General features: G+C 44.2%; 1 protein-coding gene across 1 annotated transcript; it reads left to right on the top strand.

Annotated features, from left to right (window-relative positions):
- Positions 1-11,900: 11,900 nt before the first annotated feature.
- LOC124461422 lies at positions 11,901-14,643 on the top strand (the record flags this gene model as incomplete). The annotated part of the gene is made up of 3 exons (XM_047012941.1): positions 11,901-12,146; positions 12,887-14,224; positions 14,314-14,643. Coding segments are annotated over exons 1-3 (1,914 nt in total), but the record flags the coding sequence as incomplete, so codon positions are not given.
- Positions 14,644-16,452: the final 1,809 nt, after the last annotated feature.

The following is a 16,452-nucleotide window of genomic DNA, read 5'->3' as shown; positions in this document are numbered from 1 at the left end:
ATATATAGACTCTTCAGATTTGCCAATTTATCTTTGCTATTGCAGGGTATATCCGTTCTGCCCCTCTATAGTCAAGGGGTATGAAAAAAATCCACACGACATGGCACTGCGTATAAATGAAAATGTATCTGCTGCCGACGTATGAGAGAGGCGCTAGTTTTAATGCTTACATAAAGTGGCGTGTTGAAAAGCTAAAAAGAAAAAAAAACAACAAAAAATAAGAGAAAATGGTGGAAAAGCGAATGCAAAAATGCAACAAAAATAGAATAATGTTAAGTCTGCTTTGGGATGCCGTGCTCAAGTCGTTGGCTTTGATTTTTATGACTGCATTACTATATGAATGAAACTGGGTGCTCAACCTAGATTTCTGGCCCAAGACAATAAGTGAAATTTGTGTGTGTGTGTAAAGTTCGCAAGTGAACAGAAAATTGTTAAAATTGCATGCATTAACGAATTTCACAAGAAGCAACCACTACAAGTTCAAAAATAGTGGAAGTTGGTGTGACTGTACGAGAGGCGACGAGTGGACGGTGAGACGGTGAGCGGTCGGACGACGCAAGAAGAGCGTCACTAAGAATTTTGGCGCCGTTTAGGCAAAAAGTCGGCGACTGAAGCGGCTCGAGAACGGTGGTGACTCGAGAGGGAAAGAGAGAGGAGAAAGCAGATACGAAGTTGATGATAACTAGTGTTTACTGTGGAAGCAGACAGCGGACACGAAGTTGATGATAACCAGTGTTCACTGTGTAAGCAGACAGACGGAGAGAGCAGACAGCAGACACGAAGTTGATGATAACCAGTGTTTACTGTGGAAGCAGACATAGGGCACGAAGTTGATGATAATTAGTGTTCACTGTGGAAGCAGACAGACGGAGAGAGCAGACAGCAGACACGAAGTTGATGATAACCAGTGTATACTGTGGAAGCAGACAGCGGACACGAAGTTGATGATAATTAGTGTTCACTGTGGAAGCAGACAGACGGAGAGAGCAGACAGTAGACACGAAGTTGGCGATAACCAGTGTTTACTGTGTAAGCAGACAGCGAACACGAAGTTGATAATAATTAGTGTTCACTGTGGAAGCAGTTAGACGGAGAGAGCAGACAGAGGGCACGAAGTTGATGATAACTAGTGTGCACTGTGGAAGCGGAAAACCAAAAGAGAGCAGAGAGCGGACAACACAAACCGTTACGAGAAGCAGACAGCGGGCACGAAGTTGATGACAATTAATGTTCACTGTGGAAGCAGACAGACGGAGAGAGCAGACAGAGAGCACAAAGTTGATGATAACCAGTGTTTACTGTGAAAACAGACAGCGGGCACGAAGTTGATGATAACCAGTGTTCACTGTGGAAGCAGACAGACAGAGAGCAGACAGAGGGCACGAAGTTGATGATAATTAGTGTTCACTGTGGAAGCAGACAGACGGAGAGAGCAGACAGCAGACACGAAGTTGATGATAACCAGTGTTTAGAACCAGAGCGGACAACACAAACCGTTACGAGAAGCAGACAGCGGGCACGAAGTTGATGACAATTAATGTTCACTGTGGAAGCAGACAGACGGAGAGAGCAGACAGAGAGCACAAAGTTGATGATAACTGGTGTTCACTGTGGAAGCGGAAAACCAAAAGAGAGCGGACAACACAAACCGTTACAAGAAGCAGACGACGACGACAAGTCCAAACGAGATGGTAGCAGACACGAAGTTGAGATAATTGGTGTGGAAGCAGACAAAGAGAGCGGACAACACAAACCGTTACAAGAAGCAGACGACAACGACAAATCCAAACGAGATGGTAGCAGACACGAAGTTGTGATAATTGGTGTGTAGTAGACAAAGAGAGACCAAGAGAACGCGTGGAAAACAGCCGAGTGAGTAGCGACAGCAGAGTGGGTGGCGACAAAGAGCGAACCGAACATTTACAAGAAGACTGAGTGAGTTGCTACAACGAGTGGTTCAATAGAGCAGGACGACTATAGTTGGGTGAGCTGATTAATTATTGTCTTGAGTGTGAGTTACTTTGCTTGCACGACGAAACCAGACCGGTGGCAGAAATATTGACGTAATTGATGCGAGCTGCATAGAGCAAATTTTCCAAGAATCGTCTGAGTTTAACCATAACCTACCACAATTTGACCGGGTCACATGGCCAAAATTGTAAAGGATTGGCTCGAAAATCAAAGTTTTCTGAAGATTTAGAAGCCACGATCTAAATCCGATCGAAAATCGTGGGTTCTGCTAAAGAAGCAACTGTCGCGCGACGAAAATCCGCCCAGGACAATGGGCGAGCCTTGGAGTCGAGTCCAAGCTGAATGGAGCACTCTATCGCACGGATTGATAGAAAAATTGGTGGAGAGTATGCCCAGGAGCAATAATAGCGTGATTAAAGGCAAAGGCTTTTTGACTAGTATTAAAAAATTCCTTAACCTATAAGTTTTGTTATACCAGCAAAAGTGGATACATGCTCATTTTTAAGTTTTTTCAGGATTATTTGAGCTAAAGAAAGGATAATGAAAAAAATTTCTTGTTTTTCGTTTTATATATTATTAATGAATGTTTGTTGAAAATTTGGGATCGATTAATTCATTTATGTGGATTTTACAGCCACTTAAAGTCACAGTATCAAAACATTTATCCATATGTGCTCGCCACTGTATATACTTTGTGGAGTCGGAGATGCTTCCTTTATTTAATGGTTTTTTGGTTGTGTGAATTACATACATATATAGACTCTTCAGATTTGCCAATTTATCTTTGCTATTGCAGGGTATATCCGTTCTGCCCCTCTATAGTCAAGGGGTATGAAAAAAATCCACACGACATGGCACTGCGTATAAATGAAAATGTATCTGCTGCCGACGTATGAGAGAGGCGCTAGTTTTAATGCTTACATAAAGTGGCGTGTTGAAAAGCTAAAAAGAAAAAAAAAAACAACAAAAAATAAGAGAAAATGGTGGAAAAGCGAATGCAAAAATGCAACAAAAATAGAATAATGTTAAGTCTGCTTTGGGATGCCGTGCTCAAGTCGTTGGCTTTGATTTTTATGACTGCATTACTATATGAATGAAACTGGGTGCTCAACCTAGATTTCTGGCCCAAGACAATAAGTGAAATTTGTGTGTGTGTGTAAAGTTCGCAAGTGAACAGAAAATTGTTAAAATTGCATGCATTAACGTGTAATATATATACAAAATCAAGGTTGTTGGCGAACGAATTTCACAAGAAGCAACCACTACAAGTTCAAAAATAGTGGAAGTTGGTGTGACTGTACGAGAGGCGACGAGTGGACGGTGAGACGGTGAGCGGTCGGACGACGCAAGAAGAGCGTCACTAAGAATTTTGGCGCCGTTTAGGCAAAAAGTCGGCGACTGAAGCGGCTCGAGAACGGTGGTGACTCGAGAGGGAAAGAGAGAGGAGAAAGCAGATACGAAGTTGATGATAACTAGTGTTTACTGTGGAAGCAGACAGCGGACACGAAGTTGATGATAACCAGTGTTCACTGTGTAAGCAGAAAGACGGAGAGAGCAGACAGCAGACACGAAGTTGATGATAACCAGTGTTTACTGTGGAAGCAGACATAGGGCACGAAGTTGATGATAATTAGTGTTCACTGTGGAAGCAGACAGACGGAGAGAGCAGACAGCAGACACGAAGTTGATGATAACCAGTGTATACTGTGGAAGCAGACAGCGGACACGAAGTTGATGATAATTAGTGTTCACTGTGGAAGCAGAAAGACGGAGAGAGCAGACAGTAGACACGAAGTTGGCGATAACCAGTGTTTACTGTGTAAGCAGACAGCGAACACGAAGTTGATAATAATTAGTGTTCACTGTGGAAGCAGTTAGACGGAGAGAGCAGACAGAGGGCACGAAGTTGATGATAACTAGTGTGCACTGTGGAAGCGGAAAACCAAAAGAGAGCAGAGAGCGGACAACACAAACCGTTACGAGAAGCAGACAGCGGGCACGAAGTTGATGACAATTAATGTTCACTGTGGAAGCAGACAGACGGAGAGAGCAGACAGAGAGCACAAAGTTGATGATAACCAGTGTTTACTGTGAAAACAGACAGCGGGCACGAAGTTGATGATAACCAGTGTTCACTGTGGAAGCAGACAGACAGAGAGCAGACAGAGGGCACGAAGTTGATGATAATTAGTGTTCACTGTGGAAGCAGACAGACGGAGAGAGCAGACAGCAGACACGAAGTTGATGATAACCAGTGTTTAGAACCAGAGCGGACAACACAAACCGTTACGAGAAGCAGACAGCGGGCACGAAGTTGATGACAATTAATGTTCACTGTGGAAGCAGACAGACGGAGAGAGCAGACAGAGAGCACAAAGTTGATGATAACTGGTGTTTACTGTGGAAGCGGAAAACCAAAAGAGAGCGGACAACACAAACCGTTACAAGAAGCAGACGACGACGACAAGTCCAAACGAGATGGTAGCAGACACGAAGTTGAGATAATTGGTGTGGAAGCAGACAAAGAGAGCGGACAACACAAACCGTTACAAGAAGCAGACGACAACGACAAATCCAAACGAGATGGTAGCAGACACGAAGTTGTGATAATTGGTGTGTAGTAGACAAAGAGAGACCAAGAGAACGAGTGGAAAACAGCCGAGTGAGTAGCGACAGCAGAGTGGGTGGCGACAAAGAGCGAACCGAACATTTACAAGAAGACTGAGTGAGTTGCTACAACGAGTGGTTCCATAGAGCAGGACGACTATAGTTGGGTGAGCTGTTTAATTATTGTCTTGAGTGTGAGTTACTTTGCTTGCACGACGAAACCAGACCGGTGGCAGAAATATTGACGTAATTGATGCGAGCTGCATAGAGCAAATTTTCCAAGAATCGTCTGAGTTTAACCATAACCTACCACAATTTGACCGGGTCACATGGCCAAAATTGTAAAGGATTGGCTCGAAAATCAAAGTTTTCTGAAGATTTAGAAGCCACGATCTAAATCCGATCGAAAATCGTGGGTTCTGCTAAAGAAGCAACTGTCGCGCGACGAAAATCCGCCCAGGACAATGGGCGAGCCTTGGAGTCGAGTCCAAGCTGAATGGAGCACTCTATCGCACGGATTGATAGAAAAATTGGTGGAGAGTATGCCCAGGAGCCATAATAGCGTGATTAAAGGCAAAGGCTTTTTGACTAGTATTAAAAAAATTCCTTAACCTATAAGTTTTGTTATACCAGCAAAAGTGGATACATGCTCATTTTTAAGTTTTTTCAGGATTATTTGAGCTAAAGAAAGGATAATGAAAAAAATTTCTTGTTTTTCGTTTTATATATTATTAATGAATGTTTGCTGAAAATTTGGGATCGATTAATTCATTTATGTGGATTTTACAGCCACTTAAAGTCACAGTATCAAAACATTTATCCATATGTGCTCGCCACTGTATATACTTTGTGGAGTCGGAGATGCTTCCTTTATTTAATGGTTTTTTGGTTGTGTGAATTACATACATATATAGACTCTTCAGATTTGCCAATTTATCTTTGCTATTGCAGGGTATATCCGTTCTGCCCCTCTATAGTCAAGGGGTATGAAAAAAATCCACACGACATGGCACTGCGTATAAATGAAAATGTATCTGCTGCCGACGTATGAGAGAGGCGCTAGTTTTAATGCTTACATAAAGTGGCGTGTTGAAAAGCTAAAAAGAAAAAAAAAAACAACAAAAAATAAGAGAAAATGGTGGAAAAGCGAATGCAAAAATGCAACAAAAATAGAATAATGTTAAGTCTGCTTTGGGATGCCGTGCTCAAGTCGTTGGCTTTGATTTTTATGACTGCATTACTATATGAATGAAACTGGGTGCTCAACCTAGATTTCTGGCCCAAGACAATAAGTGAAATTTGTGTGTGTGTGTAAAGTTCGCAAGTGAACAGAAAATTGTTAAAATTGCATGCATTAACGTGTAATATATATACAAAATCAAGGTTGTTGGCGAACGAATTTCACAAGAAGCAACCACTACAAGTTCAAAAATAGTGGAAGTTGGTGTGACTGTACGAGAGGCGATGAGTGGACGGTGAGACGGTGAGCGGTCGGACGACGCAAGAAGAGCGTCACTAAGAATTTTGGCGCCGTTTAGGCAAAAAGTCGGCGACTGAAGCGGCTCGAGAACGGTGGTGACTCGAGAGGGAAAGAGAGAGGAGAAAGCAGATACGAAGTTGATGATAACTAGTGTTTACTGTGGAAGCAGACAGCGGACACGAAGTTGATGATAACCAGTGTTCACTGTGTAAGCAGACAGACGGAGAGAGCAGACAGCAGACACGAAGTTGATGATAACCAGTGTTTACTGTGGAAGCAGACATAGGGCACGAAGTTGATGATAATTAGTGTTCACTGTGGAAGCAGACAGACGGAGAGAGCAGACAGCAGACACGAAGTTGATGATAACCAGTGTATACTGTGGAAGCAGACAGCGGACACGAAGTTGATGATAATTAGTGTTCACTGTGGAAGCAGAAAGACGGAGAGAGCAGACAGTAGACACGAAGTTGGCGATAACCAGTGTTTACTGTGTAAGCAGACAGCGAACACGAAGTTGATAATAATTAGTGTTCACTGTGGAAGCAGTTAGACGGAGAGAGCAGACAGAGGGCACGAAGTTGATGATAACTAGTGTGCACTGTGGAAGCGGAAAACCAAAAGAGAGCAGAGAGCGGACAACACAAACCGTTACGAGAAGCAGACAGCGGGCACGAAGTTGATGACAATTAATGTTCACTGTGGAAGCAGACAGACGGAGAGAGCAGACAGAGAGCACAAAGTTGATGATAACCAGTGTTTACTGTGAAAACAGACAGCGGGCACGAAGTTGATGATAACCAGTGTTCACTGTGGAAGCAGACAGACAGAGAGCAGACAGAGGGCACGAAGTTGATGATAATTAGTGTTCACTGTGGAAGCAGACAGACGGAGAGAGCAGACAGCAGACACGAAGTTGATGATAACCAGTGTTTAGAACCAGAGCGGACAACACAAACCGTTACGAGAAGCAGACAGCGGGCACGAAGTTGATGACAATTAATGTTCACTGTGGAAGCAGACAGACGGAGAGAGCAGACAGAGAGCACAAAGTTGATGATAACTGGTGTTCACTGTGGAAGCGGAAAACCAAAAGAGAGCGGACAACACAAACCGTTACAAGAAGCAGACGACGACGACAAGTCCAAACGAGATGGTAGCAGACACGAAGTTGAGATAATTGGTGTGGAAGCAGACAAAGAGAGCGGACAACACAAACCGTTACAAGAAGCAGACGACAACGACAAATCCAAACGAGATGGTAGCAGACACGAAGTTGTGATAACTGGTGTGTAGTAGACAAAGAGAGACCAAGAGAACGAGTGGAAAACAGCCGAGTGAGTAGCGACAGCAGAGTGGGTGGCGACAAAGAGCGAACCGAACATTTACAAGAAGACTGAGTGAGTTGCTACAACGAGTGGTTCCATAGAGCAGGACGACTATAGTTGGGTGAGCTGTTTAATTATTGTCTTGAGTGTGAGTTACTTTGCTTGCACGACGAAACCAGACCGGTGGCAGAAATATTGACGTAATTGATGCGAGCTGCATAGAGCAAATTTTCCAAGAATCGTCTGAGTTTAACCATAACCTACCACAATTTGACCGGGTCACATGGCCAAAATTGTAAAGGATTGGCTCGAAAATCAAAGTTTTCTGAAGATTTAGAAGCCACGATCTAAATCCGATCGAAAATCGTGGGTTCTGCTAAAGAAGCAACTGTCGCGCGACGAAAATCCGCCCAGGACAATGGGCGAGCCTTGGAGTCGAGTCCAAGCTGAATGGAGCACTCTATCGCACGGATTGATAGAAAAATTGGTGGAGAGTATGCCCAGGAGCAATAATAGCGTGATTAAAGGCAAAGGCTTTTTGACTAGTATTAAAAAAATTCCTTAACCTATAAGTTTTGTTATACCAGCAAAAGTGGATACATGCTCATTTTTAAGTTTTTTCAGGATTATTTGAGCTAAAGAAAGGATAATAAAAAAATTTCTTGTTTTTCGTTTTATATATTATTAATGAATGTTTGTTGAAAATTTGGGATCGATTAATTCATTTATGTGGATTTTACAGCCACTTATAGTCACAGTATCAAAACATGTATCCATATGTGCTCGCCACTGTATATACTTTGTGGAGTCGGAGATGCTTCCTTTATTTAATGGTTTTTTAGTTGTGTGAATTACATACATATATAGACTCTTCAGATTTGCCAATTTATCTTTGCTATTGCAGGGTATAACCGTTCTGCCCCTCTATAGTCAAGGGGTATGAAAAAAATCCACACGACATGGCACTGCGTATAAATGGAAATGTATCTGCTGCCGACGTATGAGAGAGGCGCTAGTTTTAATGCTTACATAAAGTGGCGTGTTGAAAAGCTAAAAAGAAAAAAAACAACAACAAAAATAAGAGAAAATGGTGGAAAAGCGAATGCAAAAATGTAACAAAAATAGAATAATGTTAAGTCTGCTTTGGGATGCCGTGCTCAAGTCGTTGTCTTTGATTTTTATGACTGCATTACTATATGAATGAAACTGGGGGCTCAACCTAGATTTCTGGCCCAAGACAATAAGTGAAATTTGTGTGTGTGTGTAAAGTTCGCAAGTGAACAGACATTGTTAAAATTGCATGCATTAACGTGTAATATATATACAAAATCAAGGTTGTTGGCGAACGAATTTCACAAGAAGCAACCACTACAAGTTCAAAAAGAGTGGAAGTTGGTGTGACTGTACGAGAGGCGACGAGTGGACGGTGAGACGGTGAGCGGTCGGACGACACAAGAAGAGCGTCACTAAGAATTTTGGCGCCGTTTAGGCAAAAAGTCGGCGACTGAAGTTGAGAGCGGCTCTAGAACGGTGGTGACTCGAGAGGGAAAGAGAGAGGAGACAGCAGACACGAAGTTGATGATAACTAGTGTTTACTGTGGAAGCAGACAGCGGACACGAAGTTGATGATAACCAGTGTGTTCAGGAACGGATTGCGTTTATCGATAAGTCAGATGTAGTTGTAAGAATCGACACATACATAAGCATTTTACACACACACATATTTGTGCGCTGCTGCGACAGCGCTTTTTCTCTTTGGTTTAGTAATAAATTGGCACTCAACTGATTCAGTAGCGAAGAAATAAAAGGTGAAGTTATCCAACTTAATTTCAAGGTACAGTCCACTGCTAGACCAAATCATAATTTGGTCCTTCGAGCCGGATAAGGGAATCGGTTTTCGATCGAATAAAGTGCTTTTCGTTCGAATTTCTTGGATCTATTGGAAAGTTTGGAGGATTATTACTCTGGAATAGTTCTGTAAAATGGAAGAACTAAAGGCATTGGTGGGTAGACGGAGCCGACTCAAGGCCAGCATAACAAGAATTCTGGATTGGTCGGAACGAACCCAAACTACATCAACTACTGAGGTAGCCGCTCGGATGGATCAACTCCAGTCCGTGTGGAAGGAATTTAATGGAATCGGGGATTCCATAGCCCTTCTGGAAGATGTGGACGGCTATGTGGATCCAGAGGTCGATCACGTGACCTACGAAGAGAAGTACTTGAAGGCATATTCTTTACTTCTGGGAAAAAAACGGCTAGTTCAACAACAAGCATCATTGTCTGGCGACGGCGATGGCGCCATGGGTCTGCACGCATATAACGACGACATCGTTCATCTGCTGCAACAACAACTCTTTGAACAGTTAGCTGCAAATCAGACATTTTGGCGCAGTTCAAACTTGTCGATGCCCGCTCGCAATGAGATGGCTGCTTCGGGTTCGACTTCGGGAAACGGCACGACGGCATTCGTGCATGGCGGCGAATTGCCGAAAATTCAAATAAAACGGTTCGCTGGACTCTACACAGAGTGGCCAGCTTTTCAAGATATCTATGAGAGCACGATACACAAAAAGGGAGTTAACCAACACTCAAAAGTTCCATCATTTAAAAACACTGCTCGTCGATGATGCTGCCAACTTGGTGCGGCACCTGGCTATAACTGACACGGCTTACAACACTGCTTGGGAACGCTTAAAGGAAAGATACAATAGGCCACGCCATATTGTGAACTCATTTTTGGAGAAATTTATGGGTCTCCCAATGACAAACAAAATTGATGTGTCCATCTTACGCAATGTATCAGATGGCACAAATGAGATTGTTCGCGGTCTGGATGCGATCAATCAAACAGGACGGGACTGGTGGATACAATATCTGGTGTTGGAAAAGCTTGACGCTGATACACGGCGCAGGTGGATTGAGCGCAGCATGGGCAACGAGGCGCCCACACTGGAGGAATTCGTCGTTGTGAGGAATTAGAGCTCAGCAAACGGGAGAATGCGTTTGGAGGCAAAGCGCCGGCGCAAATCACACACACAAAACGTGTCACACATTCGATGGTTGCAGTTCAAGCTGGCAGCTGCACCAAATGTCAGGCGACGGATCATAAGTTGTATGGCTGTCAACAATTCATGGATTTAACACTTGCAGAACGTCGTATGTTCATCAGGGAAAAGGCTTTATGTTATAATTGCCTGAAATCAGGGCATATGGTCAAAAACTGTCCATCATCATTCTCATGCAAATATTGTAAGGTAAACACCATTCTCTGATCCATGATCCAGGTAACTCAATGGCTTTAAGGAACTTGCAACAAGGAAAAGGGAGAATCAGCGTAGTCCAAACGCTTCTCATCACGATTTGTCTACAACAAGTCTAGTGGCTCATAATGGGAGTGCACCAGCAACGGTTTGTTCACAAAGCTCTGCGAAATTGAAAACTGGAAAAGGTTTAAATCGAAGCATATTGCCTACTGCAACGGTTTATGTTCAAAAGGTAAATGGAGACTACATTACATGTCGTATCTTACTAGATACTGGGTCGGAACTTTCATATGTATCAGAACGATGCATACAAGCACTTGGATTGCCACGGTCGGCATCATCCATTTTGGTCACAGGAATCTCTTCGGTTCAGGCTGACACCACAAGGGGAAGCAGCACGCTTCAGATAAAGTCAAGGTATTCAAACAATCACTTAACGGTACAGGCTCATGTTCTTGGCAAAATCACATCAACACTGGAAAGGCAAAACATTGACGCATCGGCACTTGATGTCTTTAGCGATCTTCAACTCGCTGACTCGGAATTCACCACAAGCGCTCCAATTGACGTTCTTTTGGGCGGTGAACACGTTTGGTCTACAATCACAGGGAAAAAGTTGTACGACAATACGGGCAAACTCATTGCAATATCATCGATTTTCGGATGGGTCATCAGCTCTATAACGATGCCCCAAGCTAACAACGCTTTCGCTTTGACATCATACATTGATGTTAACGCTTCGCTCCAGAGGTTTTGGGAGCTAGAGGACATCAGTTCCACAACCAAATTGGAACCTGATGATGAGCAGGTGGAGAAACACTTTCTCGCTACGCACACTCGAGATGAAAAGGGGAAGTACATCGTGGAACTTCCATTCAAGGTCACTAATCCTGAATTTGGGGATACTCTACAAGGAGCTCTTAATCGGTTCCAATCGGTGGAACGACGCCTACAACAAGATGCAAATCTAAGAGCAAAATATGTCACTTTATGAGGGAATACTTCGATTTGGGGCATATGCGCGAACTGCCACCAGATGAAGTCAATAATGCACAACGGTTTTATTTACCACATCACCCGGTTTTGGGTCGGAAGCTGAGAGTAGTTTTCGACGGATCATTTTGCGACACCAAAGGCAAATCACTAAACGATTGTCTCTTTACAGGGCCTAGCATTGAACGCGATCTATTTGCTGTCTGCTTGCGCTTTCGGATGTATAAATTTGTATTCTCAGCCGACATAGGTAAGATGTTTCGGCAGATTTGGGTGAACGACAAACACCGCGACTTCAAGAGAATTGTCTGGAGAGAAAGGCCATCGGATCCAATCAAACACTATCAACTATGCACCGTCACTTATGGCACCTCATGTGCACCATTCCTGGCTGTTAGGGTATTAGAGCAACTGGCTACTGATCATCAGCAGGAATTCCGAATGCTGCAAAAATCTTACAAGAGGATTCTTATGTCGACGATGTGCTCACTGGGTCAAACAGTGAGGAGGAACTGATACAAAATCAAAAGGAACTTATTCAACTTATGTCCTGTGCTAATTTGGAGCTTGGGAAATGGGTATCAAACACACCTCGCATACCAACAGAAGGAACTGATTCTACACAATCATCTCCAGTCAAGGTTCTTGGACTTTACTGGCAACTTGGTCTTGATACATTGTCTTATAATGTTGGTCTAAAAGGAAATGTCGATTGTACAAAACGACAAGTTTTATCGGATGTCTCGCGGATCTTCGATCCACTTGGGCTTTTGGCACCAATTGTGGTCCAATTCAAAATACTCTTTCAACAATTATGGCTTCTCGATTTGGGATGGGATGACAAACTCCCTAAGCAACTAGCGGATACTTGGCTCAAATGGCGAGCAGATTTGGATATGCTACAACACATTCAAATACCCCGGTTGGTTGTCAACGACACCGACAACATTGAATTGCATGGATTCTCCGATGCATCTACGAAGGCATACGCTGCTGTAGTGTACAGCAGAGTAATCAACAAGGATGGCTCGATTTCTACATCGATTATGGCTGCGAAGTCTAGGGTGGCTCCGCTAAAGCAGCAATCTCTGCCCCGCCTAGAGCTTTGCGCGGCACTTCTCCTAAGTCAACTCATACGTTCGATAAAGGCGGCACTTCGACATTAAAAGGTCACGGTTTTTGCATGGTGCGATTCCACAATCGTTCTCTATTGGCTATCATACGCACCCTCTCGACTAAAGACATTTGTTGGGAACCGAACTTCGGAAATTCTGGACACCATTCCAAGGCATTATTGGCGTCATGTGGACTCCAAATCAAATCCAGCTGATTGCGCATCCAGAGGTCTCATGGCTGCAGACCTAAAGGACTTTCAGTTATGGTGGAATGGCCCGTCATGGATACGTGACGCGGATCAGTTTCTGGTAAGGTTAAACAACTCACAAGTCTGTTTGAATATTTCAGAAAAGAACATAGAAAAGGAAGTCAAAAGCAATTGTCTGACTGCATTAGTAGAGGCAACTCCTGATCATCCACTTGATCATGTTGTTCATCGAGTATCTTCATGGTTGACGCTCGTTCACACGGTTGGCTATGTCCTTCGCTTTCTACGGCGCACGAAGGGTCCATTTGGGGACAAGGGCTCAAACTGTCTTACGTTTGAGGAAATCACCGCGGCACGCATTGTATGCTTGCGCCACGCGCAAACCTGCTTTCAGGATGACTATCAATTGCTACTCGCAAATAAACCATTGCGAAGTCGATCTCAGCTGGCTAAACTCTCGCCAATGATCGACAAGGACGGACTACTCAGGGTTGGAGGACGCTTGCACCACTCGCAATTGTCCACAGAGGCGAAACATCCAGTTTTGCTACCGAAATCTCATCGCATCACCAAGCTGATACTTGAATACGAACACAGGGTCAACCTGCACCCTGGCGTCTCATCACTCTTTGTTATGGTACGTCAAACATTCTGGATATTTGGCGCAAGGAACTTGATAAGGAAAGTCACACACGACTGTTTGGCTTGTTTTCGACAGCGGCATCATACATCACAACAAAGGATGGCTGATCTACCCAGCATTCGTGTCACTCAGGCACTTCCATTTGTAAACACTGGATGTGACTATGCTGGTCCAATCCTTCTTAAGGATGGAAAGGGGCGCAAACCGCGCATTGGTAAGGGCTACATATGCCTATTTGTTTGTCTGGTCACATCGGCAATCCATCTGGAACTTGTAACGGACTTGAGCACCGACTCATTCTTGGCCGCGCTAAGACGTTTCGTCTCTTTGCGTGGCAAGTGCAACAAAATCTATAGCGACAACGGAACGAATTTCATTGGAGCTAAACGCTCTCTTGATGAAATGCAAAAGCTGCTGGCATCTCAACCACACATCGAAAAGGTTAGGAATGCTCTGGCGAATGATGGCATTCAATGGGTATTCATTCCACCACATGCTCCTCATTGGGGAGGAAAATGGGAATCTGCAGTCAGATGCGTAAAGCTGCATATTCGCCGAGTCATTGGGAAATCTACTCTCACCTACGAGCAGATGCGAACTCTACTTGCACAAGTCAGTGGGGTGGTCAACTCCCGACCCTTGTGCTACAACTCGGACACAGATATCAATTATTTGTCGCCAGCACATTTCTTGATCGGCAGGCCTCTCACAACTATACCAGAGGCAGACTTAGGCCACATCCCCGTGGGCCGACTTGGGTACTGGCAAAGTATCCAATCTATGATGCAAGGTTTCTGGAAGCAATGGCACCAGGAGTATCTTACCCATTGCAACAGCGTCCAAAGTGGACCACTACAACACCAAATATAGCAGTGGGAGATGTGGTGCTTGTAAAGGAATCGAACACCCCACCAGCTCACTGGCATCTGGCGCTGGTTCTCGAAGCCTACCCAGGCAAGGATCAATTGGTTCGAGCGGTTAGACTCAAGACCTCTTCGGGAGAATTAACTCGGCCAATCACCAAGGTTGCGGTATTGCCCCGTTCAGAAACTGTGTTTCAGGGCGGGCCGGGATGTTCAGGAACGGATTGCGTTTATCGATAAGTCAGATGTAGTTGTAAGAATCGACACATACATAAGCATTGTACACACACACATATTTGTGCGCTGCTGCGACAGCGCTTTTTCTCTTTGGTTTAGTAATAAATTGGCACTCAACTGCTTCAGTAGCGAAGAAATAAAAGGTGAAGTTATCCAACTTAATTTCAAGGTACAGTCCACTGCTAGACCAAATCACAGTGTTCACTGTGTAAGCAGACAGACGGAGAGAGCAGACAGCAGACACGAAGTTGATGATAACCAGTGTTTACTGTGGAAGCAGACATAGGGCACGAAGTTGATGATAATTAGTGTTCACTGTGGAAGCAGACAGACGGAGAGAGCAGACAGCAGACACGAAGTTGATGATAACCAGTGTATACTGTGGAAGCAGACAGCGGACACGAAGTTGATGATAATTAGTGTTCACTGTGGAAGCAGACAGACGGAGAGAGCAGACAGTAGACACGAAGTTGACGATAACCAGTGTTTACTGTGTAAGCAGACAGCGAACACGAAGTTGATAATAATTAGTGTTCACTGTGGAAGCAGACAGACTGAGAGAGCAGACAGAGGGCACGAAGTTGATGATAACTAGTGTGCACTGTGGAAGCGGAAAACCAAAAGAGAGCAGAGAGCGGACAACACAAACCGTTACGAGAAGCAGACAGCGGGCACGAAGTTGATGACAATTAATGTTCACTGTGGAAGCAGACAGACGGAGAGAGCAGACAGAGAGCACAAAGTTGATGATAACCAGTGTTTACTGTGAAAGCAGACAGCGGGCACGAAGTTGATGATAACCAGTGTTCACTGTGGAAGCAGACAGACGGAGAGAGCAGACAGCAGACACGAAGTTGATGATAACCAGTGTTTACTGTGGAAGCAGACAGCGGACACGAAGTTGATGATAATTAGTGTTCACTGTGTAAGCAGACAGCGAATACGAAGTTGATAAAAATTAGAGTTCACTGTGGAAGCAGACAGACGGAGAGAGCAGACAGAGGGCACGAAGTTGATGATAACTAGTGTGCACTGTGGAGGCGGAAAACCAAAAGAGAGCAGAGAGCGGACAACAAAAACCGTTACGAGAAGCAGACAGCGGGCACGAAGTTGATGACAATTAATGTTCACTGTGGAAGCAGACAGACGGAGAGAGCAGACAGAGAGCACAAAGTTGATGATAACTAGTGTTCACTGTGGAAGCAGACAGCGAATACGAAGTTGATAAAAATTAGTGTTCACTGTGGAAGCAGACAGACGGAGAGAGCAGACAGAGGGCACGAAGTTGATGATAACTGTGCACTGTGGAAGCGGAAAACCAAAAGAGAGCGGACAACAAAAACCGTTACGAGAAGCAGACAGCGGGCACGAAGTTGATGACAATTAATGGTCACTGTGGAAGCAGACAGACGGAGAGAGCAGACAGAGAGCACAAAGTTGATGATAACTGGTGTTCACTATGGAAGCGGAAAACCAAAAGAGAGCGGACAACACAAACCGTTACAAGAAGCAGACGACGACGACAAGTCCAAACGAGATGGTAGCAGACACGAAGTTGAGATAATTGGAATATTGGATGTGGAAGCAGACAAAGAGAGCGGACAACACAAACCGTTACAAGAAGCAGACGACAATGACAAATCCAAACGAGATGGTAGCCGACACGAAGTTGTGATAATTGGTGTGTAGTAGACAAAGAGAGACCAAGAGAACGAGTGGAAAACAGCCGAGTGAGTAGCG

The sequence above is a fragment of the Drosophila willistoni genome, unplaced genomic scaffold, assembly GCF_018902025.1.
Source record: "Drosophila willistoni isolate 14030-0811.24 unplaced genomic scaffold, UCI_dwil_1.1 Seg47.1, whole genome shotgun sequence".
Classification (NCBI taxonomy): Eukaryota; Metazoa; Arthropoda; class Insecta; order Diptera; family Drosophilidae; genus Drosophila; species Drosophila willistoni.
This window is presented reverse-complemented; position numbering and strand designations above follow the sequence as displayed.